We start from the raw sequence: 27,292 nt of genomic DNA on the forward strand, positions 1-27,292 counted from the left end.
ACAATCATGCCGTCCTAATCCGTCTTGTATTGCTAAAGAAGCAAAAGCAATAGCCAAGTAGTGGTTTTCATTTTCACCTGGGTTTAAGTAACACTAGAAAACAAATATTCAGCTCATGAAGCACACTCTGATGTGTGGGAGCCCAGCTAGACGTGAAGCACGGCTCTGCACCAGCACCGGGAGCTGAGCTCCCGCCTCCCCTTTCTGGGCTGAGCTTCAACTCCAGAAAGAGTACAAGGATCGTGTCACATCTCATCCTGGAGTGGCAATTCCAGAGTGACTCAGTGTCTAAGTCTTGCTCCCCTGTGTCACATAATCTGTCCTGGCCACTGCTACTCTTTTTATTCTAGGTCTCAGCAAAGGAGGAAAACAAGGAGGGAAGGGAACAGAGTCAGGAAAAAAAATAATTAAGAAATAATACATTGTCAAAACTACAAATGGTAAAGTTTAAATTCTGCCGTAATAATACTTAGAGCATTGCTTTTTATTACTGCTACTATTTGAAGCCTTGTATCATGGGTGGATTAAGTCATGGGTTCAAACTGATCTCTTCTGAAACAGGTTTCTAGAGTTCAAGGATCTCCACTAAAAATAACCTGCTTCTTGTAACTTGACAAATGGAAAACTATAATCACCGAGGAGGTTGGTTTTGGGTTACTGACGGCAAAACAGCCTTCGGGATCATTCAGTCCTGTTCATATCTGAGAGGCTGCAGCAGAAGTAGCAAAATTTGATCTCCTGGCTGGCAGGGTTTTGGAGCTAACATTATTTTAGTAGAAAAAAAACTTTCTAAAATGTTGTAACCACCATAATTTAAAACTAAACAGAGCTAATTTTCAAGCAACTATCATAATAATTTAAAAAAATAGTTGTGGAGATGCTGGATGACGGATGAAATCAGAAAGGGCCAGCGAACATTTTACCTGAAAGTTATCAAATCAAAATCAGTCGAGTTTGATTTTAATTGATGGTGGCTGTTCAGCAGGCTAAGTGAAATGAGTTTGCTAATGTAATTTCTAGGGGTAGAGGTCTTTGCTGACTACCAGAAGTCTGAACGGATCAAGTTACAGCATTATCTTTTCACTCCTACACATGATTTGTCTAAGTCAGATTTAAGGCACTTTGGTATTATGAGGAACTTTGTGTTACCGCCAGTTGTATCAGAGACACAGTCACACGTCCTGAATGACAAAACCTTATCGCCGCTGTCTCTAAGGGCTGCACAGTCCCCCTAATAGTTCTATGTCCTGGCCGGACAGCTAACAAACAGCCGTTTCTTCCCCTTTCTTAATCAGGAATCCGTTCATTTTTACCAGGAGCATAGAATAAAGTACAAAATATGACAAAAAGAAGCAAGGTCTTCACAGGCAAGAGGTTTTTGCCTTATTAAATTATACTGGTGCACACTGATAGGAGTTTCATGTCTGTGTTACAACACAGTTAATAACATTTGTATCTGGCTATCCGATTAGGTAACATATTTTGTCTTTTCCTCTAGTGAACACACCCCACCCATGGAACTTGTGGAGTGCACATATATTTTGACATAACCATTGAAAATGTGCCTAAAGCTTATAAAATAATTGTAAGTAGCAAGTTTTTCAAATTTCTCTGTAGTCTTGCAGTGCTGGTTATAGAATCAAGTTTATTTGTAATGTTGCTGCCTTCTTCCATACTTCATTTTTCATGTTCAAATATCTGTCTACCTTTGACAGGAAAATGAATAATTTATCACAGGATGCTTGCTATTCAAGTAAAAGCAAAAGAAGGAAATAGAGAGTTTACACAACTTGAATCAAGAGTGCTGTGGTAAACATTTACACTTATAACCCCACGGATTGGCCTTATACAACCTTTATTTTATTCTACAAGAGCAAACTCAGTGGAACAGCTTCTATTTTTGCTGAAAGTTAAGCTGTAAAAGCAGCAACAGCAGGTTCTCAGAAAGGCAGAGTGCTGATCCAGCGCCCCTTAATAGGGCTCAGCTTTGGAAAGCACCGAGAGTCACTGCAAACGAATGTTGCAGAAGGCCACGAACATCACAAGGATCAGTGCTTTGAACATCCAGCTTCACTACAGGCAATGAGGGAGCCACAAGAAGATTGAAACCCACTTGCAGGATGCAACACCTGGCACTGCTCAGATTGCTGCTCAGCTCCGTGTGAAACCTTCCCTTCATTAATCACACATTTGAGCATCACCGACTCGATGTAGGCATCTTTAAACATCTGCATTGTATGAATTTGTAGGTTTCTAACAAGGATAGTGCGCTTGCTAATTTGTGACAGATGGCACCAAGTTAAAAACCCAATCCTGACAGGTCCTTCTCCCAGCACCACCAACTTCATAAACTTCAAGTACATGTAATGAATGTTCAAAACAGGAGTTGGGAGAAGGTGGGAGAATATAGGGCCTAAAGGAGAAGAAACTGCTCCTTAAACAAACAGTTTCCACAGAGACACTGGGGCAAGAAACAAGTTAAATATTTCATTAAAACTACCAAATTCTGAATGGTTCTTTTATTGGTTATTCTGAACACCAGTCTGCAACTGCAACTGTAGAAATCAACTTGACAAGGATTTGCTCTGTGTCTCAAATTATGTTTGGCATATCTCAGTAGAGGACCATATACTCAACCTCTCAGTGCATTTCAGAAGATCTAAGTGCTGTTTCCATTTTCTTTCCAGATCTTGCTCACAATTCTCCTTCAGCCCAGACAAATTTAATTACTGGTTGATTAGAAATAGTACACACCTCCTGTTATTTCCATCAAGTCTTATTTACTTTGACTGGTTTGTAGAATTTTCTTAATAACGTGTAGGGATGCAAATTAAATAAAAAGAATCATTTTGCATCAAATAAAACTACTAGAATTATCTGACACGATGTGTGAAAAAGAGGAATTTAATTCTGCACCTTATGTGGAGATCACAGTTTTTTATTTACTATGAAAGAAACATAGAAAGCGATTAGAAAACAGGACAATGACAGATATTTGCCACTTGAAAATGCTGAAATGAAACAAGACAAACAACTTTTTTTTCCACTTTTTGTTGCAGACAAGATAGTCTTGAAACACAGATAGCCATTTTAATGCAGGACCACGTAAAACTAACAGTGTTCACAATGAAAAATTAAAAACATGTTAGAATGCAAATTTAATACATTTTCCATCAATGATCTAAACAAAAATAAAAATAAGATGACCAAAGTACATTTCCACATTTCCAGAATCTTTTTCCCTCTGATTGTTTTCACTGCAGATCTGAGAACAAGGAAAAGTAAACTTTTTTTTTTTTTTTAAAAAAAAGGCCTTAAGAATTTCTTCATTCCCAAAGGAAAGCCCAGGCAGGTAATTTCAATGAGATATTATGTCCAGTAGTTGAAGGCTTATTTTAGTCTTCTCTTGATGGAATAGTTTTCTCACAGATTTACCAAACACCTCAAAAGAAATACTTTTGTATTTTATTTGGTTGATCTCTGGAATTTAGTTAGATGATGGACAGATCCATGTTTTTTAAATATACCTGAGGGATAAGCTTGATATGGGCAAATGTGACTAATCTCCCATTATTTTAAAGTCACACTTGGACAAATGGTAACTTCATATACTGAAAACTGTCTGTACAGTAAGAGGTATTTCATTTGCCTTTTTGACAAAGGTCTGTATCAGTAGACACAAACTTTATGTTATTTCCCATTAAGAATTCAGAGAAGACTGTCTTTGCCTTATTATTGATCATCTTAATATGCTTAAAATTGCACAGGAAATACAGTTATTGAAAACTGCTGAAAATCTAACTAATTTATTTAAAAGGTTAACATAGTTTTTCCTTACATCTACCAGGATGCTAACAGTAGTGGGCAGACACTCAGGGAAATTTAAAACATTTATTTCCACTCAGGACCACCACAAGCAAGGACCCCGGACAAGGCTGGAGCAAGCGGATGAGCGCATCAATTCAGAACAGCCCCTCAGCGAGGAGACTGCCCACAGATGTTCAGGATTCAAAAGCTGCTCCCGTAACACAAGGTGGAAGGAAGACGAGATAACAGCAACATAATTTGCCCTGAATCCTTCTACGGCTGCAAAAGATCTAATGGCCCAGGGCGGAATCATTTGTACTCCTACTGTCTGAGCACTGGTAAATCTGAACTTTCTTTGACAGTCTTATTTTTTTCATTTATCTTTAAACTGCTGCACGGTTATATATTTGGGGGGATTGGGAGGTATAAAATTACGTCTCCTTGGGCTGTCAAGTCTGCACCCACGAGGAATCCAGCACAGAAAAAGCAAATTACACTGCTCTGATAGCCTTCCTTTCTCAGCGCTACAAGTAACCCAGCAATGAGTTAGGGGAAAAAAACTGAGGATAGAACACTCTTGTTTATTCGGATGAAATATTTATTCTCTGTACATCTCATACTGAGTATTAAAATCCCCTCAAAAGAGAAAAATAAAACATTTAATGGTAGAATTTCTCAGCGTTCATTGAGAACTTGTATACTATGGTCACAGGAGTTTGCTCAGGCCACCGGACTGCCCATCAGCCGTTCCTGCCGAAGTGCCATCAGCCTCTGAAACCACTTCTCTTCTGCTTCTGCCTTCTCGATAAACAGCTGAGAGAAGAAGGGGGGAAGAAATAAAGTAGGCACAAGTCATTAACCTTTCTGTTTGTTACAGTGTGTTGAAATGCATACTGACTATTTCAATGCTAAGAACAGAAGCTCAGCGGCATGTGGGTGTTAAAATAGTGAAACAAACACAGTAGTAAAGGTTGAGACGCCAGTAATTTGAAAGCCAAGATATTCTACCTTCAGTCTCCCTCTGAAACGATGAGTTTGTCGTTTTGCATAGGTCTTGCGTCATCGTTAGCCATATCCATTATTCAAAACTTGCATTAGTTTAGTTACTGCAAGTAATTTTTAACTTGCTAATCCTTAAAAATTCTTTTCCTCAATTTCTATGGACATGGAAAGGATTTAAAATTCCCCTACAGTCAACCAGTGAGTTACTTTGTTATAAAATGTGTTTGCAACTCAAAAACTGCACTACTTTTTAACAGAGCTTGGTGTTTTGACTGGATAAATGAGTGTGATTGTATATTTTTCCCATTGTATAACTGAAAATAAAACTTAGAACTTTTTTTTTTTTTTTTTTTAACATTTTTTACGATGATCAGATAGCTTCTCAACACAATTCCCTCTAAGAAAATCTTAAAACATTCATAAAGGTTTTCAGTGCTTAGTTTTCCTATCTAACTTTCCTAAATCCCTAAGTATTTGTTCTTGCATTTCTATTGCCAAGCACTGGTTTTGCTATCCAGGTCAGGTGACTCAATCAGTAACAGGACTTAGCAGAAATGTCTGTTAAAATACATAATATCAGTTAAAATGCAAGTGAAAAGTCTTTTTTTTTTCTTCTTTTAATTAAAAGAGGAAAAAAAAAAAAAAAAAAAGATGTTTCACTTGCGTTCACGTGGCTTTTAGCCAAGAAGCTGGTGAACCTCCTCTTGTCATTTTTCTCTGTTGGATTATGCAAGGAAAGTAATCCTTTCTGAGCCAGCGAGCGGCCCATTAGTAAACAGTCTTCAGACCACAAATTATTTGATGGGCAAAACTGTTGTTAGGTCATGTGAACCTGCTCTCATTCAATGGGCCACGTTGTTCTAAAGATAAGGTAAATATTGACACACTTACATTTGGATGTGCTAAAGAATTATCGTCCTGGTATTTGATGGCAGTAGGGATATTGGCAGGTGCTGTTTCTTTTTCAGGAGCAGATGCTTCAACAGTTCCCGCTCCTATTGTTACAGGTTCATGTTTTAGTTCAGCAGGCTCTATTGACTAAAAAGAAAGAAACACATCTGAGTATTTTATCCTCAAACTCCCAAGCACGACAGGATCTTAACCAAGCATTCAACTTTCTTTGAATTGCACACATGCCCACAAAAGGATCCTCACGCGAATACTTCTCAGCGTGCTTAGCAGGAACTGCCTGGGCATGGACTAACACCTCCAGACCGAACACACGGAGAGGAAGAAGTACTGCCAAAGGCAAGGAGAGAGCTTGCAGAACTGTAGCTTTGTTTTTCTTTTTGGATCACCTTCTGAAGAAGCTGCATGAACTTCTCAGATACTTCTGGAAAAACAATAATCTGCATGTTGGGGAATCATACAGTGATGATTCAAAATCCTTTGCTGTCAGGTGGAAAAACTGAACCAACACCTTGCTTACATGCTGCCAAAGACAAAAGTGCCTGAGTTCCCTAGAAAACTTGGCAGCCCAAATGCAGGTACAGTTCTGAAGCCTGGATGTCTCACATCAGGTTTTTGGAAAGCTGTCTGAAAATGAGGTCATTTTGTTTCAGTGAGTAAGAATAGTCTTGAACTCTGTTTTCAGTTCAGAAGAATTAAAAGCACTGATCTCTACCCTTAATTGCAATGTAAGTGTCTGATTACTTTTGGATTTTACTCCTTCTGCTTTTCCTTAAAAAAATCTTAATGACTTGTTATGATTTAAAAATAATTTTTAAAAACTGGAGTTGCACAGCTTAGTTACAATGTACCATCAATGCAGTGGATTTCGCTGGAACTGTTACTTAAACGTGTTCTTCCTTGCACACCACACAAGAACACCAGAGAGTCGCTGTCCAAACTCTGACTCCAGTGGTGGGATTTAGGGTTGTCAACATCGATGCTCTTTCATCAGTGGAAACTGTATTCACAGCGTAGAATCCACCTGACTCTGACAGGATTACGCACCAAGAAAGGATATTGAAAACTTACCTTTTTGACTTCTTTACTTGATCTGAATGTCTGTGGAACAAAGGAGTCACTTTCAATAGCTTCAATTTCTTTCACTCGTTTCACTTGCTCTACTAGGGTGGCTTGGTCTACAAAAAGAAGGTGCAATGTCAGTACACATTACTGTAAGCCTCTGATAAAAGCTGTGTCTAAGCAATGTCTTGAATATATCTTACTGCAGTGCATGCCAGGAAAAAAACAAAACTTGCAATGTAGCCCAAAGTATTCTGTTACACAAAAAATCATTCTCCTTTAGTAAAAATAACAACAGTCAGTGGGCCGTCACTGTTGAAGGCATGCCACCATTCCAGATGCTAACTTAAGAATTCGCTGGAGAAGTCCTTGCAGGACAACTGCTAGATTTATGGCACGGGAATTTCCCAGAGAAGGTAAGGGTTAAGGGTTTGTGGCCAGAACAACCAACCCAGTGGAGTCCATGCAGTAGTAAAACCACTTCTCCTTGTACCAAGGTGAATTTTGCTTTGGCTGTGGATGCCCAGAGACGTGCCACCACCCCAGTTCTGGTGACAAGCTACGTCATTAGTTCTGTACGGCTTGGTCATTGCAGTACAGCTGACAAAAATGTGTTTGCTTTACTGCCGGTTTCATTTTTTGCTTCTTCAGATTCAGAGCGCAGTTAATCTTTGTTACCAAACATCGAGTACTGTGTGCAGTTCTGGGCACCACAGTATAAAAAGGACATGAAACTGTTGGAAAGTGTCCAGAGGAGGGCTACGAAGATGGTGAAAGGCCTTGAGGGGAAGACGTACGAGGAACGGCTGAGGTCACTGGGCCTGTTCAGCCTGGAGAAGAGGAGGCTGAGGGGGGACCTCATCACAGTCTACAACTTCCTCATAAGGGGTTGTCAAGAGGCAGGAGACCTTTTCTCCATTAACACTAGTGACAGGACCCGCGGGAACGGGGTTAAGCTGAGGCAGGGGAAATTTAGGCTGGACGTCAGGAGGGGGTTCTTCACAGAGAGGGTGGTTGCACACTGGAACAGGCTCCCCAGGGAAGTGGTCACTGCACCGAGCCTGTCTGAATTTAAGAAGAGATTGGACTGTGAACTTAGTCACATGGTCTGAACTTTTGGGTGGACCTGTGCGGTGTCAAGAGTTGGACTTGATGATCCTTAAGGGTCCCTTCCAACTCAGGATATTCTATGATTCTATGATTCTATGATTCTACCAACTTCTGGGTCTAACTGCAGTGACAAGCAAGTCTTGAATTCACTCTTCTAACTGCATGCTACCACTTACAACATTAACCAGTTTATCTCCAGCTTAGTTACTTCTGAACATGCTTTCTGCACCCGTATGGTGGGGCAGGCTCTGTGAAGAGCACTAGAGCACGGATGAGGCAGACAAAAGAGAGACAAATTGCAAGAAGCCTCCAGAAAGCTCCAGCTTTGGCAAAGCTCAGGCCAGCAGCTGCGCTACAGCAAAGCTTGAGTTCGTACTTAAGTGTAATTCTTTTGGGTTAAAAAGGAAAAAATTGCTTGCTTACAATTAAGCTTGCGTTTAAAAGTTCTGCTGGCTTGGCGCTAAGGACTTCTTTTCTAAAAAAGACTTCTAAAGATCCCATGGGAAGTACAAAACTAAATATACCAATGCCCTCCTAGAGAGAGGAAATCGTAGTTCCTTGAGCTCTGAGGATCAGAGATAAGCCGGTGAATGTGGACTTCAAACCAGTTGCTCAGCTCTGTAACGCACAGCCTATGGCCAGTTCCCAGCCTGCTACAGTACCCTATACGAATCTTACCCAAACCTATAGGAATGACAAATTATTAAGGGGGCAAAAATCACTAAATGTTTAGAATTACATCAGTGACATTAACTTGGGGAAAATGGACTGGAGGAAGCAGAACCCATTAGCGCATGATATTTTTGACAAACGCATTATTGGTAGATAAAATGACTTCCATATGTTGTTTGTCAGATGTCAGTGGGAAGGATATGTATTTCATAGTAAAATCAAAAATAATGGAGTCAGAAAGCTAAGAGGCTACAGACAAAAAAAAAAAAAAAATCAATACTAACTCATTGCCCAGCAAGTCTTTTTACTGTGTTACCGTGAAAAAAACAAGCTAAATATCGCGTTAGGGATTGTTGAGGCCATTTTTTATAAATAGGCCATTCCAGCAGCAGCAAGAACGATGATCAATGGCAGCAGCCGGGGCCCGCTGACAGCACGCCGAGCACAGCACCGCGCACAGCACCGTGCACAGCACCGCACCGCGAGCAGTGGCCAGCCCTGCCCAGCGCCACGCGGGTACCAGTGGCCGTTGTCGCTCTTTTTGCCTCCCACCATGAAGCCAACTCTGCCAGGGAGCCTTCACCTAAACTAATTCTGGAGTAATCTGCGGATCCCTGGGCCCCGGCTGCCCGAGCCATGGTTGGTCCGTGTTAGCAGGAATCTGCAATGTCCCCTTAGAAACAAAACGTATACCTCTGTCGGATGGATGCCTGAGATGCTATCCCCAAATTTCACACACGCAGTAATTAGAAACGCTGGGGAATCAGATAAAGGAAGAAGCGACTCGCCTGCAAGCCCCGCCTGACACATTCCCGTTTGTTTGCTTATTCCTAAAGACAAAACCGCTGCTGAATCCTGCTATGAATTTAACAGGTATCGGAGCAGAAGCATTAAGTGGGCAGCACCTTGTGAGTGACCCATCAAACTGTATTAAATCAAATAAAAATCTATTTTATATATTTCTTGTATGGCGTTTAGGTGCAAAGTTGTAATGCTCACTGGATTCATTGCTAATCTATAGCCCTGACTGGGAAAATGAACCGATCCCTCTTCCTAAGCTGCTTGAAGAAAACTCCTTAAGAATCAAGGCAACGTCAAAATAAACCTAAGATGTTCCTCAGAATACATTTCTTCATATTTAACTGATTACATTTAAAAGGGTATACTTGGCTAATTGAACCGACCTGCTAAAATATAATACACGTTAAGGGAAATCTTTGGAAATACAGAACAAATTGCTGTCTGTTCTGCTCTTTTGTTTATGAGCTGAGGATGAAAGGAAAACACAAACAGACAAACTAGCTTGAAAAGGAAATTATTTTCCCCTTCACCTGGCGTTACTCTGGGTGGTTACCATGAGGTGATACCGCAGAATCCTGATCCTACTGCGCACGTACTGCTTCAGCTGTAGTTCAGCTCTAAGTACTCTCACACCTGTGATCCACTGCTTAAATATATTATAGCCACATCACCCACCCTTTGTGGTATTTCAAAACAAGTCTGCACAGTGACATCCTTTCCTTAGCAGAACAGAAATATCGGGGCTCAAATCAAATCAAATGGGGAAACTTCAGCCGCTGAGCTCTGAAATGCAGCAGGGGCAGCCACGAGCAGCCGCCTCTCTGCACCCGCGCCAAATTCACCCCTGCGGGTTTTCCACGCCTGCCATTCCCCGCGTCCACTCACACCCCGCAGCCTTCGAGGACATTTACAGACACGGAGGAGGAAGGCAAAGCGGGCTCGCAGAGCGCTAGGACACGGCACTGAAGGTGGTGGATGCTTCGAGCCGTGCTGGTGCGAGGCCGCAGGCAGCCGGGGCTGCCCCGAGCCCAGCCCCGCGCTGCTGCCTGCGCTGGGCCTGCCGACGTCGCCGGGCACGCCGCATTTGTCACCGTGGCTAATAGCAGGGATCCGCTGCTCTTTTTTCTCCGCACACAAAAGCAAGATATGTAATTCAATGCTCAATTTACCCTTGTCTCGTAGGAGATTTTTCCCCGCTAATTGATAGAAATTAAGCCATTAATCAAGCCACCAGCCATCATTCAAACCAGGGAAGATGAATACAAACTTTCATCATAACCACCTTCCCCATTTTAGTGTTCATTAGCATTAATTTTTAATGCAATTATGCTATTCTTTTACGCTGAGCTCATAAATTACTGCTCTTTTGTTGCTCGCTGGCCTTGTAAAATCCAAGGTAATGCTTTGTGCTCTGATCTTAAAGGCAATTACTGGGTTCTTCTATCTTTTATATATCTGTATCCCCAATAACCTCTGTATTGTATGTACAAACTAACGAGTGCATCTATTGCGTATACATTTAATGTGTAGCAATTTGTCTATATTGAGCTGACACGCGTCTCTCGGACACCTTCGGATAAATAAAAGTATTTCCACACCCAGCCGTGCCCCATGCAGCAGCACAGCACTGGCAGGATCGAAGCCGGTCCCGTTCTGGCCCCGTGCGCCGGGCACGCGGGAGGAGACGGGTGCGTGAGAGACCTGCTGGGAACGGGACGAGCACCGGGACGTGGGCAGCAGCACTGGACCCGCACACCCTCACGGGGTTTTTCATGGACCTTTCTTTGTCTGCTCTTCAGCAAGCCGTGCTGAAAGCTGAGGACAGGTGACTGCACACGCCCCATGATTCTTTCTCCTGCACGTTGCAGCGTGCGGCACCGTGAGCGGAGGCTCTCCAAGAGGAGCTATGAAATATGTGGATTTGAACAATTCCCCCGCACTGCGCGTTGACACACGGTGCCACAGTGCTGCTGGTGTCAATAGCAGTAACTTCCATGCTTTTATTCCAGTCCATATATTGATTCTCAGTAACACAACAGGGGAAATGCACAGTAGCAAGAACCACCTCTGGTTACCCTCAAACACCGAACGCAATTTAAGTGGCTAAATGAAAAATAGCTGAGCAGAAATTGTATTTTTTTCTAGAATTACTTTTTCAGCTCTTCACTGGGCCAGGTCTTTAGCTGGTACACGAAACAATGCCGTTCATGCCAACTAAACATGTCATATTTGACTGGTGCTAGGCATACGTATTCCAAATCCCACCACACTGAGGCATTAGCCAGCACAAACAAGAAAATGCCTTCTCAGCTAAGTCTCACACTTATCCCATGGATTCCTTCTGCTCGTCCAAATAAATACATTTGACATGAGTAAGTCCACATGTAACATTGGCACAGTCACGGAGACCAACAAAACAACATCTTTTAACTGAGGATAAAAGACTCCACGCAAGGGGCTGCGGTTCATACAAACGGATCCAATTCCTGATGAATTTAACCAAGAAGCGGTCTCCCCTAACTTCACAGGCTCCTTAACTCGTGCCTTTTTTTTTTTTTTTTGGGAAAAAAGCTCCATGCCCAGAGACTTGAACATGCTTCTTCAACCCATTAGGCTCGTGCCAAGAATGCCTCTGTCCTCCTAGCCAAAATTCACCTTTGTTTAGGCAAATCAGGACATTTGGGAATGATCCCGTTTGCTCCTGCTGTACCGAGACATCTTACTTTTCTGCCCGAGCACTGAGCTGGGCTTAACCTTTTCCCAGCTCCTGCACCCAGCTTCGCACAGTCACATCCAAAGCACGCCCACAATTTAACCCCCCGGACTTTACTCGAAACGCAGCTGCTGCAGATGACGGTGAGGACCGACGGCGTGCTCTGCCTTTAAAGCTCTCCAAACCCGAAGCCCTGCTGTGCTGCTCTCTCTGCTCTCTTCTTAACATCCCTGAAGGAATAACGCGTGCTCACCTCGCGGGGCGGTGGCAAGATGAAACATCAACAGCTTGAACACGTAGATCCTGTGGTGGTGAGCCCCCAGCACAGCCCGTGAACAGATTCCTGATGCTGTTTTTAAGATGAGGTTTGAATAGCTGCAGCAAAATAAAGTACAGACCTGCCTGTCGAGTAACGAGCCTATAAAATAATTAACAGTTCCTACTAACTAAACTGTCCAAGAGGAAGCAACACGGACTGAGGGAGAAATCCAGTGGATAATTTGCAATTATGGACTTAAAAGTCATAATGCTTAATTCTGTGTTGTTTTTTTTTCCTTGATTTCCGTGTGCTCACAGAGGTGTGCTTCAGCTCTGTGCACACGCCATGAGCGCTTTCTCCTCGACACGGTGAGAGCAGAGAAGCACACATGGGACGGTGGCTGGCGACAAATCAAAGGCTAAAGAAAATGAAAAAAAAAAACACTTTCTTACAACTGCTATTGGAAAACAGTTCAACTACCTGCCTCCTCTGGGGGGTATGTGCAGTGAGGCAGTGTTCCCCATGGTACGCAGCCCCTGAGGGCTCCCTTCCCTGTGGACAAGGCCTTGGTGCTTCTTGAGGCGGGGTGGCCGGTCCCTCCAGCTCCTCCCTCCCGCTTTCTGCTTCTGTTGGTGCAAAAACTTCACGCCAGGCTCTGTCCAGGAAAACCAAGCCCAAGAGGCTGGCTGCACCGTGCTGCTTTTTCTGTTCTGTTCTCCTTTCAGTACGAGTAACTCTTCATGGGGACAGCGTGTGGCCGGCTGCTGCTGCAAGGGTTTCCATCCATAGCCCGGCCCCAGCCCTGCCAGAAGCGCTGGGACCTGGGCACGACGTCGGAGCGGAGCAGAGGAGAGGGGCTGCTGCTCTGCGCGGGGCTCACGGCACCTCTGAGAGCAACCCGGCTCCTCGCCACGCGCCGTCTCCTCGCAGTTCGTCCGCTCTTTGCCGTAGTTTTCTGTTTGTGTCACGGCTGCTGGCTCCTTACACTTCTCACAGGTTTCTCACACGTCTTAAATAGTGTCCGATTCATCTTCGCTCTTGTCAAAGCTGTTTTCCTGTGTATTAAATCTATTTTTGTTAAAACCAAAAAATGACGGCGATGATTTGGAGGCAAATACAAAGTTGTATTTCATTCCTGGAAGGAGCCTACGCATGATGTGGTTTTACTGTCAAAACGCAGATCTGGGAATTTTGCCATGGTAAATTCTAGGAGCACAGAGCCAGCAACGGGGTAAAACCTTAATGCCTCAACGTGAAGGAAAGAAAACATAACTCAATTAAAATATATACTTGGGGGATTTTTCTGACACTCTATATACTTGGGAAAACTGCCACCTACCCTGACCTTTCTGTTATAATTATGTATGTCATCTTCAATGTCATTAATTTTGTCTGTACTTCACTCATCCTGCATGTTTACCGAGTGTCTGGGTTTTCTCTTTGACTTTAATAACCTATTACTTTATATAACCCTTAATAAGCTATTTCCAGTTGGGAAAAATACCTGCTTAAAATGAATGGCACGACTTTCTAGCAATTGTTTTGGAGAACAGTGGTACAGACTTAAAAATAATAACTACCAGATACGTAGATGCTTGGTGCTTTGAGCTGGTGATTTCTGTTAAATTCGGCGTGTTGACTTGCATGGGAACTTCGACCAAACGCGTGTGTTTCTGCAGGACTGCACTTCAAATCACAAAGCCATGGTTTTTGTGACTGCAAATAAGTAATTTGTTTAAAATCCACAGGGCCATCCCTTGGTGGAACAACATCGTCATGACTTGTCTAAGCACACATTCTGACAGAAAGTTAGAGCACGGCTGTGGTCTGTGACTGATACACCTGACTCCTCCTTTTCCACTATTTCACAAGGTTTAATCACCAAGTGCCCTCCTTACATCTACATTGCCAGGATGGCAGCACGATCTTACACGACCCCCAACTTTTAGGAATCATCCCTTTAACACGCCGACAATTTTTCCGCTGTGATTTCCCAAAGGTGCAAAGCAAGAAGGAACGCGCTGTCCTCTGGCACGGGAGCCTGGAGCCCCCGATGCCCCCCGCCACGCACTGTGCTACAGCCACAGGGAACAGGCAGCCAAGGCAGCGCTGCCATGAGCGACCATAAATATGAGACCGAAATAATGCTCCTGCCTTTGCCTTCTCCCCGCTGTGGGTCCCTGGGGTTCCCGTGCTGCCCCCCAGGACCCCACAGGGGGGTTATTTTGCTAAGGTCAACTCTAAACACACCAAAACACCATGAAAATGTTTCTGGCAGTGATGGTGTAATAGTTTCTGACTGAATTGATTGGTCGCTGACGATACCCGGCTCAGCCCTGCAAATGCATCAACTGCGTAATGAGCAGCTATTAAGTCCATTGATTTTCTGATTTCAATTGATAGCCAACAGGCCAAAGCTGCACATCAATATTTGCGTAACTAATACCCGAGAGCTAACAATTTTGACAAATGAAAACCTCAACAGACCAAACAGTGCAAATTAATGGAAATTTAAAGACCAAACCTCGGGATTTAAGAGAAATATTTAACGGATGAATAGGGACGCCTTACATGGCTGGAGAATTCTTGTGTGGGGAAATGAGTAAATAGGGGGAAGGTCCCAGAAGCATGCTGATCTCCTGGCACCCCAAGGCAGGGACTGCAGTGCCATGGGGCAGCGCTCTCGAGATGCCAGCTCCTCGGAAGGCACTGCTGCAGGACCAACCCCTCTGAACGATGCAGGGACGAACCACGTGCATGGCGCCGCGGCACTGACCCGGCCCCTGGCTGCTGCTGGCTGCTACCAGCTGGAAACCAACAGCTCACCACCCCCCGCCTACCTCCGAGCTCTATTTATTTGTTTTTAAATAATGCTGGGATCTAAAAAGCAGTAACAAATACACGCTTAAGCTTCCTCTTCAGCAGGATTTTCTCTCTCTGTTAATAAAACAAATGCGTGACCCAGCGGAGGGGGAGATGACGGCACTGGTGTCCTCGCGTCCCACCGCCCTTTCTGCTCTTCGGGGGACACCCCGCTGCAGTCCCCACCGTGAGGGCTTCTGCGGGGCCTGGGGCAGCCCTTTGGGCTTGGCAGGATGGGAACTACACGGGGTTTTTGCCAGGGCTCCCCCACGCCCCGTCTCACACGCCCTTGTTTATTTTCCCTTCTGGACGCAGCTTTTCAATACGTAGCTATAAATTTCTCTAAGATGATTGAAGTCAGATAACTAATTACGTGATTGCTTTACAATCCCATTACCTTAACTGATGCTTGTCTCAGACTTATCCTTTAGCACAAAGAAAGGCCACGAAAGCGGCAGTAAAATACACAACATCAATGACATACAGGCGCAGTGTTTATTTGTCGTCTGTCTTAAATTTTGAAGACAATTTCAAGACTTTTAATTTGTAAAAAAAAGTCATAAATTGCCCAGTGAGACAGAACGTGAGTTTGTCTGCATTCCCACTTTTAGAATAGAAGCAGTTAAAAAGGGAATATTTGCTGGCCCCTGCAACTGTGTACGTGTGTGCCCCCCTCCCAGCACCTTCCCAGCACTGGTTAACCTGAAGCACGCCTCTGAAAGGATTTGGAAGAGGTGGTTTTTAACATGATGCTGATGATACAGTACGTGCCCATTGTAAGCAGCATTTCTCTTTTGGGGGACGGGAGGGAAGGGAAAATAACTTTGTCAGGCGAGGTTTTAGCTTTGAACCTGCGTTACGTCCCTAGGTAGGGCCTGATCCTCCCGGGTGTGATAATGAAAGTTTAATTAAACCCACAGTCCTCACTAAAATAAAACGTTTCAAATACCAGCTGCAAAATAGTTTTAATATTTCTGCACACCTTGTTGCTATTCTGTCTCTTTTAAAGCATCCCCTGTATTAATGGGCTTCATTCCAAAGGAGAATTTATCTGATTTCTTCCCTCCATAACTGTGTACGGAAAGGGATAAATGCCGCTTTGTATTTTAATACAGGAGCAAAACAAGACACTTCCACAGATGATATAAGGGAAGTAGTTATTTTTAATCTACTTTTCCTTCAAATAAGGGCGCACTGCAATTTCCCTGTAACTCTCCACAGGCTCTGTGCGTTGCTTTCTTGCTCCATGGGTTTTCAGCTAATGCGCGCAATAAAGCCAAATCTCAGACTATTCATATGCAAACTCGAGGATTAAAATAAACCATTCCTCTTTCCCAGGTGAAGAATGTACCTTCATAACCCTGAAAAAGCGCGGCGATATTTCAAGCAGCATCAGCTCCCTCCACCAAGTGCAGTTGCCTGCAGGTAGGCACAAGCCTGACGGATGCTCGGGAGCTGTGCGCGCTCCGTGAGCAGGATCCGTGCTCCTGTCCTTCCCTAGAATCAGACCACAGTTGTGTAAATCCATCAGCTTTGATGTTTTTCACAAAAGGCCACGGTGCTATTTAAAACCCATAGTTTTAGGGCAATTTTAAAAGGAGCCTGCTGAACTTGGGCATTCACTCTAGTCAGGCAAGGGAGCTGCCGTGCGTGCAGCCCCATTGCCCAGAGTCCTGTTTTCTTGCACAGACTTTGGCTCCTGTGTGCAGCCAGCTCCTGGCTCCACAACCTGGTGCTGAGGAACACTAACTCCCCACAACGATAACAATTTATGTTTCTGTGCCACTTCCTTTGCCATTTCTGGAACCACTGCCACCAAACTTCTAAAATCGAAGAGAACTATCTGCAAGTCTTGTTGCTGGTCAGAGCACTTTTAAGTTAAATAAATCTAAATAAGGGTAATATTTTGTAAATAAGTTCTCCCTCCAAAACTTAGTTCTGTGGAGTCAAAGCATGCACGAACAATACACAAGCAGCCCACCTTCTGGGTGGGTACTGAACCGCAGTGAGCATGCGGGGAGCATCTACAGGCAAGGGCTACCCCACATCCACACCACCCCGTTTGCTGCTCCTGAAACTCCCCTTCTGGCTCACATTTTTTACACAAACCCAGACAGCGAGTGGGTGAAAGGCGTCTGAGACACTTTTAGGACTGATGGGCCATCTGGCCGAGGAGCAGTACATGAGGTTTCTGCAGGGAAGCTGCTGGGGACGGCTCCTGCCCAACAGAGCCCTGCACTGGAGCACTTCTCACTTCTGCACCACCCGAACTGGAAAGCAGCACTGAACACCGTGCGGGTTTCTTGACAAACTGCCACCCCACCGATGGTATTTGCTTTATTCCCTTCAGAGCTTCATCTTCAAAACAGTATTTTGTGCGGACAGCCCGCAGCTGGAGGGCTGCTAAACCAGCTCTGAACAGCCACTGCGAGTGGCAGCCTCATAAAAGCAGCAAAAGGCAGAGGTAAATAAGCCCAGGCTTTCTCCAGCAAGCATGACATCTGCAGCATGCAGGGGTTCAGGATCAGTTTTCTCTTTCTCCCTTGTTCCCCCTTCCCAAAATGAACAAACACATGAAAGAAAGGGTCCCCCGTGTGCTCGGGATGGGGCAGGGAGAGACCCCACGGCTGCTGGGGGACCTGCGGGGTGCATGGCCAAGGGGGCACAGGATGGGAAGCTGCGGGAGGCCACCATCTTCTGCGAGAAGGACAGGCACAGAGCAGCCCCAAATTTAAGAAACGCATTCCAAAGTGGTTATTAATTACAGGAGCTTTAATAAAAACCCCGGGATTGATTAGCGAAGAAGCCATTATCTTCAGGGGTGCATCGACCCCAGGGCTGGTGATCAGCTGCTCTGGGGAAGACGGCCGATGAGGACGCCAAGGTTCACACGGCAATTTTATCTCTCGCATTTTTAACTGCTATTCAGATGCTTTTCCTAATACGCTGTCCTTTGCCACCGCAACTGCACAAAACTTCACATTTTTTTTTATATTATCCTTGATTTGTTTCTGCTTACTCTTAATTATAAAACGTCAATAAAAAGATTAAACGCACATGAAAAAAGATCACAGTGTGTGCCAGATGCTGAAACAGCCTCCAGAGACAGGCAGCGCAACACCAGGTGTTTGTGTCAGCCTAATGAAGCAGCATCCGCACCCAGGGGACGCGAAGGGTGGAGCTGCAGAGCCCTGCACTTTGCTCAAAATCTGCCATTACGAAGGCAAATCTGGAAAGACTTGAAATTACAATCGTGATGAGACAGGGTGAAATTTCGCTGTGGGAATAAAACGGAATGTTTGCAAGCGCTTCCATTGCTCGTTTTGCAAAATCTCACCCTGCGCTCTTCTGCAGTTACTCGGTGTGAAGAAGTCCAACAGTTCCTTGCAGACGGGTGCACCTCCCAGCCCGAGGCACCCAGCGCGGGGTGACGACCACGGAGCATTTTGGCACATGGATGGAAGCAGGAGCTGCATTTCTTTCACGATATCTACACTAAATAATTTGGAGACTCAACAGACTGAGTTCAGATCATCACCAGAACAATGAACTTGGATAAAATTTACTGAACGCAAGCTATGACCTAAGGCAATAACTAACGAACTTAAGGGCATCCCAATATATTCCCGTATCATTGAGTAAAGCACTTTAACTTATTGCAGCTACGTGGCCTGACCTCATGCAATCAAATCCTTTTGTAGCAGGTGCAGCCGGTGTTTTTCATATCAATTATACCACGGTACAGCCCTTCAACTCTTACTGAAGGAAGTGTTAAGTAAAACGGTGTGTGCCATGCGTGGTTTTGTCATGGACACCCTACACTACTGGTTAGATTCGTTCTGCGAAAGCTCTTGAAAAGGGAGTATAAAAATCAGAGCTTGTAGTTTGGAATATGTGCAGAATTTAAAATTAAATAATCTTCTAAAAGTTCAGTGCTCCAGCCTTTCTTGCACACAGCAATTTTTCCTTTGTGTCCCCACATCCCTGAGAATCCACGTGGGCTTTACGCCCTCAGCCTGCGCGGTGCCCGTTTGGGTGGAGGCGCTGGGTGAATGCAGCCCAGGCGTCAGGCAGAGCAGCGCGGGAGGCAGAGGGGAGCACTCCCTGCGGATCGAGCTTTCGACGGAGGAGTTTGGGTAGGAAATTCTGATCTCAGTTTGTTGCCACTGAAGGGTTGGGCAAGCCGGTGGGAGCTGAAAGGATAGCGCTAATTGCATCACGCTGGCGAGATACCAGGCAGCACGCGTACACAGAAGGCACAGCAGAAGCAAATGTTCTGATGCTTTCAGTGTGTAATTAAACTGTCCTACCTCGTAAAAGAGCACTCCATTCACACCACCTAGTAAAAAGCGAGTTGTGCGTAGGCACTCCTGGATTTCCAGCACTACTACTGAGACTGGCTGAGCACGAGACTTGCCCATCAAAAGCGCAGTCTGAGGCTATGGGAGGGATGGGGTTGGTTCAGGACGCGAATCCAGGCTGTTTCGATGATAACACTTCAGGCAAACCAAATACATGCACTGCAAATCTGGATTCCAATACTATAGCTTGGGTCCAACGCATTTATATAAACCACATTTCATCCATTTTACTCGGATTTGTTAGACTTCTACTACTTTCTTTTCTCTACCATGCCTTCACTGCAACCTGCTCCTGATGCTGTCCTCCACAGCTCTGAGTTAAATGCCAGAAGACAGTTGGGAAGTGGTGAGGTTCTTCCAAACTGATCAAAACACCTCCTTAAGTACAAGTTCGCCTTCTCTTTAAAATATTTTGAATTAGATTTAGATACTTACTCAATCTAGAATATAAAGATAGGAGAAAAGTTATTTTAAACCAACCTACTGCATGCAGAGATAAACACACGTTTATCCCAGTCCATAAAGCACTGCTTTACAAGCACATTTAGGCTAGGGCAACGCATTACATCTGTTGCGTGAAGCACAATTTTCCCATTCTGATTTAAATCCCGTTAATCCACATGTTCCAAGAAAGCCATACAATGCTCGGTGCCATTCCATACCAGGGTTGCTAGAAGAATCCTTCAGATACAAACCCCATCTTTTTCAGACTTGAACAGTTTGACTTATTTTTTAATGCGAGGGTGAACCTGCAGCATAGGTGACACCACAGTAACACAAAAATTTCAGTAAAATCTTTGAATTAAGCATTGAAGTTTTGTTTTATTTCTGTTTAAAGGTCAATTTTCTTCTAACACTAAGTGCTTTAATGCGTCTCTTCTTTGCATTTCCTCATTCCTCCTACCCACGTGCGCTTCATTTCCAAGCCTATTCAAAATGATGTTTTCCAAGCATGTGCCACATGACTTGTTCATATAAATGGAGCAAATTAAACTGTCTCCACATATATCCTATCACATTTGTAGCCCTGATTTCTCTCCTTAACACGTGGCCAAGACACCGTATTATCTGCCTGCAGAGGTTGACCTCAGGATATTAGATTCTGCCACATAGCTCTCTTGTACTAAACCGAGGGGAAACACTTAATCACCCCTGCCTTTTCAGGAAAAAATCAACTTTAAATTTGCCATGATGAAAAATCAATAAACCAGTAATTGCTTGGCTTATCATTGCGTGGAGGAACAAATTGGGAAGCGAAGCTTAGCGTCCACACAGATTTCAGTGAAACACACAGAGTTTCAGGATCACTAAGCCAGAAAAGGAAAAGGTCTCAGAGTGATAATTAAATCTACTCATGCTGATTTTCTGCCAAATTTATTTCCCTGGAGTATATAAAAATGTTTCACTGCTTACTAGCTAGGCATAACTAATCAATTCAGCGTTGGGCCAACACACATGAGAAACAAAAAATGCAAATCCAAGAATGAAGGCATGGGGATAATATCCGCCCGGTGCAAGCACCACAGCCACATTGATTTATTTATTGATTGGGTTTAAAAGAACGAACCTTATTTAGTTGCATTCTAAAAAACTTCTTCGCCTTGTTATCCAGCACAACCCTTCCATCTGTGCCTCCCCGCTACGGGCAACGTACTGCTGGGAGCGGCGGCTGCCTCGCAGGGTCCCCGGTTCTGCCTCTCCGTGCAACTGCAGGACATGTGTTTCAAGACAACTTGTATTTAAATTTAAAAAAAAAAAGATTATTATGCGTGATACGCCAAAACAAACAATTCAAAAACCTTGCAGTAATGCAGTCCAACATTTTTGGGTGACTGCTGAAGGGACACACGTTTTCATTTCGCAGCACGCTGCATGCATTATCTCCAGGGCTGCTGTTACACATTTCAGCTACTCTGGATTTGCCTTGCCAGGCCTGGAGTTAAAATCAAGGTTGGCAGGAAAATTCCCTCCAGATTCTGATGTCATTTTCAGGCAGCCCCAAACGGAAGTAAGTAAACAAAAACAAAGTGGAAAAAGACCTCCATTGAAAACACTCTTGCTAAACTAGCGCATTCTTTATTAATAGACCTAATTTCATGCAGCAAATTAGCATAGAGCCAATGGAAGTGCAAATGTAATCAAACTGAAAAATTCAAATGAGAAGGAGGGAGCCTTTTTCTTTCTTTCTTTGCTTTTTTGTCGCACAAAAAAAAAAAATGATTTTTGTGTGTGTCCTTCAACTGGCTATAGGGACTATGGTAATTAAAACATTTAAAACAGCACAAGCCCCTAGTCTCTAATCTGGAGCTCAGGTCAGCTGTCTGTAGGTTCTAATTTGTCCTCTATTTGTATTCATGACAGGGAAATGCTGCATATTTAACAGCAAACCAGCAGGAGGGTGGACTGGTGGGCTTGGAGGTCAAATAATTTGATTTCTGAGCAGATTACATGTAACATCCAACATCTAATCTCACACCTGATTTGGCAATAAAATTACAATAAAAGTAATGTTCAGACACCCTCGCGATGGGGCGGGGGACGAACCCGCTGCCGCTCCGCGCTTCCCTCGCGCTGGGAAAATGCAACATGCTGGATACAAGATGCAATAATCAGGAGAATTAGTCATTTTGATTTCTTTCTATTTTTTTTTTTTTAAGACCTCTGAAAGTGGCTCACCACGCTTCGGTGACGAATCGATGGATATCCGAGGCAAATGCTCGTGCTTGAATATGAGCAGACGGAGTAAGGATCACCAGGCAACGCCTGCCTAAACACAGGGTGACTTTTACAACTGGGCATTACAGGATTTATACAGTTTCATTATTAGAATTGCAGCCAGAAAGGGTTGGGACGGTGGGCAGGGAACCACTACGGTCAATTGAGCACAAAATAAAACCACTGCGGGTATTCAGAAATCAACCTGAAATAGTTTTTCCCTTTTTTTCCACTTACTCAATAGAAGCTAATTTAGGAAAAATCCCACGATCAAAAATACACATAATTGTCCTCTGCAGAACTTTTTCCACGGGACGGTTTTCATGGTGCTTATTAATAAATTGAAAAGCAGCTCTCCTCCTGCTTTCGCTGTAACTTACCACTGTTCCTCATTCCCTAACCAACATTTTTCTCCTTCGCCTTTCTATTCTCAGCCTTTAAAATTCCTGTAGGCAAAACAATTTCTCGCATACGAGTTCCTCACCATGGGATATAAGGACAAAACCACACGTGTATAAGGACAAAACCACACCTTGCCAGGACCGAGCCTCTGGACTGCTCAGCCTCCAGGCAGGAGGCTGTCTCCCACTCTTCTACAGCAAATCTCCTGCTTTGGTTTTCAGCGCAGCCCCTCCCGGCTGACATGCTATGAAGGGACACACGCTGCCCGATTTTTTTTTGGCAAACGGAATGGTTTAGAAGGGTTCCCAAAGGGCAGACAAGGTGCATCCGCCCTGCTCGTGCTCTCACCACCCCACTTGTGCCTGTGAGCACACACTGGTGCAGGTCTGTGGTCCTGCTGCGAGTTAGCTCCCTTCCACCTTCCCCTCCCGTCCTGGTTGGGCTTTGCTACGAATCCCGGCACCGCCTGACTTCCACCGACTGCGCTCCCCTTCTTATCCCGGCCTCCAGCCGCCCCTTTCCTTCCCTGCCCAGACGAAAGGCCCCAGCTATCCCACTTCTCCATCTCCCGTTTCTTCCTCAGTTGAAATTTTCAGAATTGTCTTTGAAACCCTGAGAGCTGAGGGTTTCAAAAATGGTTTTTGTTCTCAGAACCAGCAAAGCCAGCTGGAGGTATTTTCAGCTAAACTACCATACTTTACCAAGTAGCTTTTTCAGTTCCAAATGGATATCACCATGGCTCAAAGCTGAATTGAGATGTCTGGAACCTGGGAAGGATGCCTTATTTCTGCAGCTGTCTATCTCCAGGTGAGTAACGTCAATTTGGTCGGGATGCTGACCGCGTCTGGGTCAGTGAGCGGGGATAATGCGATTCTTCCTAGGGAAATCGGTCCTGCGTGAAGTCTCGAAGCACACACAAAGCTTGAACTCCGCAGAGCTTGTAACTTCATTTTGAGAGAGTTGGTAGAGATCCCTGGATCAGGAACCTTAGATATCTACTAAACCACTATCCTCATCGCTATGACATGAGATATATTTCTGTGCACAGCCCAGAAATGCTCCATCCCGAACGCAGCAGCCGGGGAATTCACCCCGTGCAACAGCCACGCAGCTCGGTACGGGGGTCACCTAAGGCGAGGGGCCTTAGACAGCTGTGTGCTCCTGGTTACACATTCTAATCTCATAATCAACCACAGATCAGTCCCAGATGGGTGGTTATAGGATCGGCTGTCATAGCTGCTTGCTTTTTGAACGTCTCCTGCGCGCGGCGAGCCCTCCCCACGGCCGCGCACGCAGAAGGCAGATGGCTGCGGGGGGCTGGCCCCGGCCGGCAGCTCTGGTGCTCAGCCCCAGTGGGACAGGAGAGAAAAGGAAGAAAAGATGCAAAAAAATGCATGGGTCGAGATAACACACAGTTTAGTTATCGCTATCCCCTTCCTGCAGCAGACCAAAGTTTCGCAGTGCCACGTGGGCTGCCACCTCCATCCTGAACGGACCCGGCACAGTACTTGGAGAGCCAAAAAGCTTTGAGGAAATCTGATCTGTAAAACATAACCCTTCCTTTCCTTAGGAACCGGACTGCTGGATTCAGGTTGTCTGTGAGGAAGAATTTAAAGCTGGCCAAGCAGTCCGGTGCTGCTCAGCAAAGTTCAGAGCTTCAGGAGCAAGCAGCAGACTGAAGGACAGCTCCCCCCAACGTAACACAGCTTTACAGCCTGGTGAGATCAACGGGGACTCACAGCAAGAGCTTATTGGCAACCTCCTGAATTAAAAAGAATAGCTTAGGAAGAAGTTAGGAGAAGCAAAATTATCTGAAGGAACTTCCAGCTCCATCCTCCCCAAGCACCGTGGCAGACAAGATGAGTTCTGCTCACTCCCAGTCCATTTAAATGATCAGAAGGGGAATTACAAAGATCTCAAGCACCATCTTGCAGACAAGTCAGGAGAGAGATCACCTGAACTTTGAGCCATCTGGAGCCATCACACGACGGAGACTTCTCCCGCAAGAACACAACCACACAGGAACATGAGAACAGTTTATTAATCCCAGTTCCTAGATTACTAACCAATCTGCTAACATGATATCCATATAATCTCGCTCCACCTAACCCTCCTAGAAAGCTATCGAAAGCCTACACATGGCAGATGGAAGCTGCACGATGCAGTGTGAAGGCTCTTAGAGAACAGAGCAAAACGCCTGCTTCCAGCCTGATCTCAGGAGCGGTCCTGAGAAAAGAGGGGAGCAAACATCAGCGAGCTGCTAGATGCTAGGAGAGCAGTGTATGGGAACACACAGGTGGTTTTCCTTTGTTTTTTCCATTTTGATAGGCTAGACAATTCATACAGATTTTTACAGATCTTCATTGATACATATCTATAAAATCCATGCTATGAAACCTCTTCAGAACAAGGGAATCTTTATAAAGACACAGCATGGCAGCCTGAGGTGTACTCCTGACTGAAAATCATCACAGATTTCTAAATCGTCCCCAAATCTTATTACATGGATATAAGCAAGTGGTTTGGATGCTCTATTAGATTGTCCCAAAGTATGAGAGGAGCTACAATGCTCGGCTGCACTGGGGCAGCACAGATCTGAAGCACCATCACTGCAAACCTGGGACTTGTTTTCTGGATTCATCAGCTTCCTGCAGACAAAAAGACCTCTTTCATACCTAAGTGTCTACTTAAAGAGCTCTACGGAGAGCCTAATACACTCCTGGCGTAGCTAAAGTAAAAACCAGAGACTTCAAAGGGACTGAGCCACCTACAGCGCGTGCGACTCTTGCAGGACAAGCAGCAGGAGTAAGCCTTCTGCTTTGAAGCTGCAGTTGTCCACGAACCTATGATGTTAGCAAGTTTTACTTGAGACAAATTGCTCCCAACTTTGCTTTAATCTGAACCCCCCCTGCCCAGGAAGCCCAGCTCCCAGAGGGGTCTGCAGCCCCGTAGCTCTGTCCTGAGCGGGTGAAGTGGCTGGCACAGAGGTGGTGACACTGCTTTGGGTGCACGCTGGCATTTGTCCCGCTTAGGTGTAACGGGCAGGAGCATCGATGTGTCTCTAATACCTTCTCACAGAGCATCCCAGATAACATAATTAGAAAATTAACATAAAAGCAAACGTTTCCTTCAGATGTAACGACTGCCTAATGCTCTTTGAAGTGAAAAAAAGCTTAGCATCCATCTCACTGTTTTTTAAACATCATTAAACTAAAAGTTTATTAAATGTGAACACCTCCAACCTCTTTCAAACGGAGAAAGAAATGCAATTGATTAGTCCAAATTTTTCACAGATAATTATGTCCTATTTTTCATTTTTGTCAAGCACAGCAGGGGCTCTAGGTACGAGAAGCTCAGCGAGACCTGAATATTACACCTAAAACCGTGCAGGGCCAGCAGCAACAACTTTATCAGGAGCTAAATAAGCCTGTAATTACTGGGAACCTGATAGGAGCAAAAGCTTCCTGCTGGATTAACCAGTCCTCCGAATTTGAGCCTGACGGGTGGACAGAGGTTAGCTCCATCTCATACCGCTGGTAAAGGCGTGCCAGAACACGACTAAACTGAAGAAGCACCAGTGCCCATTTCATCCTCTTTTAGCTGGGTGAACTTGGGGATTTCTAGCTCATTTTCTAGGCAGTCAATACACGCTAGCTGCTTTGGGTTAACCTGATAACGCAAACCCAAAATTTCAACTATTTTCTGGAAAACAAACAACTGATGAAGGGAATCAATTGCATGAATTTTTAATAAAGATTACATTAGAGTTTTGAAATACATTCAGCATACTTCGCTGCGAGTCCCACGATTTGGAGCTTATTAAAGGCATCTAAATCTAGAAACAAACAGTGGGTGGGAAATCACATAAAAACGTCTAAATCCTGTAGGGCTGCAACCAACTGAATCAGACCTGCAAAATATACTTAATTTTCTCATTCACACAGGAGGATTTAAAGGAGCTTGTTTGTATCTGAAGTGCAAATAAGCTTCAAATTGCTTTCAGAAATTATTGGGGCTCGAGTTCCATCTAACGAAAAAATACCTAAGGAAGAAAATGGGAGTTTGATTGTGACCAAATAAACAGCACCTGAAGTTGGTACCCGAGAAGAGGTGGCAACATGCAAACAGGTAGGATATACTTCCCTCACCCGAAAATCTTACTAATGACTTATTCCAAAATCAAATAAATATGTAAAGACTTCCCTAAAATTCAGAGCCTTTGGAGCAAGCCCTAAAAAACTGCAGTAGCTCAGCCCAAGATATGAATGGCACTGTGGGGAAAGAAATGCTAGCAGAGGTTAGCTGTTTGAGACCTCTTGTTTGTTTGTGAGGATGCCTGAAAAATAAGGGTGTTCAAGCAGGACAACGGGAAATTAATCACCAGGAAAGTGGTGTGATTCTTCAAAAAATGGCAATGTAGTGGGAGCTCAGACCCAGACTGCATGGAAGCAGAATCAGACTCTGGAACCTGGAAGGCGTAGGAGAGATGGGCAGAGATGAAGGCACCATACATGCTAAATTAAATTTTCTGTCTTTGCCTTGAAGTTCAACTTGTTGTGCTCAAAGATAGGGAAAGAGTGGGCAGACGCAGGGAGATGTTCAAATAAGATTAGAAAA

At 44.4% G+C, this 27,292-nt stretch overlaps 1 protein-coding gene across 1 annotated transcript in view; it reads right to left on the minus strand.

The window, feature by feature from the left end:
- Window positions 1–2,924: 2,924 nt before the first annotated feature.
- The window catches only part of RSRC1 (arginine and serine rich coiled-coil 1), a 140,215-nt gene continuing 115,847 nt past the window's right edge, over window positions 2,925–27,292 (minus strand). Inside the window, exons 8-10 of the mRNA XM_032193104.1 lie at window positions 6,790–6,896; window positions 5,701–5,847; window positions 2,925–4,620 (exon numbers count right to left, since the gene is read on the minus strand). Coding sequence (XP_032048995.1) covers window positions 4,528–4,620; window positions 5,701–5,847; window positions 6,790–6,896 — 347 coding nt within the window. The 3' untranslated portion in view covers window positions 2,925–4,527. The remainder of the gene's footprint in view (window positions 4,621–5,700; window positions 5,848–6,789; window positions 6,897–27,292) is intronic.

The sequence above is a fragment of the Aythya fuligula genome, chromosome 9 (assembly GCF_009819795.1).
Source record: "Aythya fuligula isolate bAytFul2 chromosome 9, bAytFul2.pri, whole genome shotgun sequence".
Classification (NCBI taxonomy): domain Eukaryota; kingdom Metazoa; phylum Chordata; class Aves; order Anseriformes; family Anatidae; genus Aythya; species Aythya fuligula.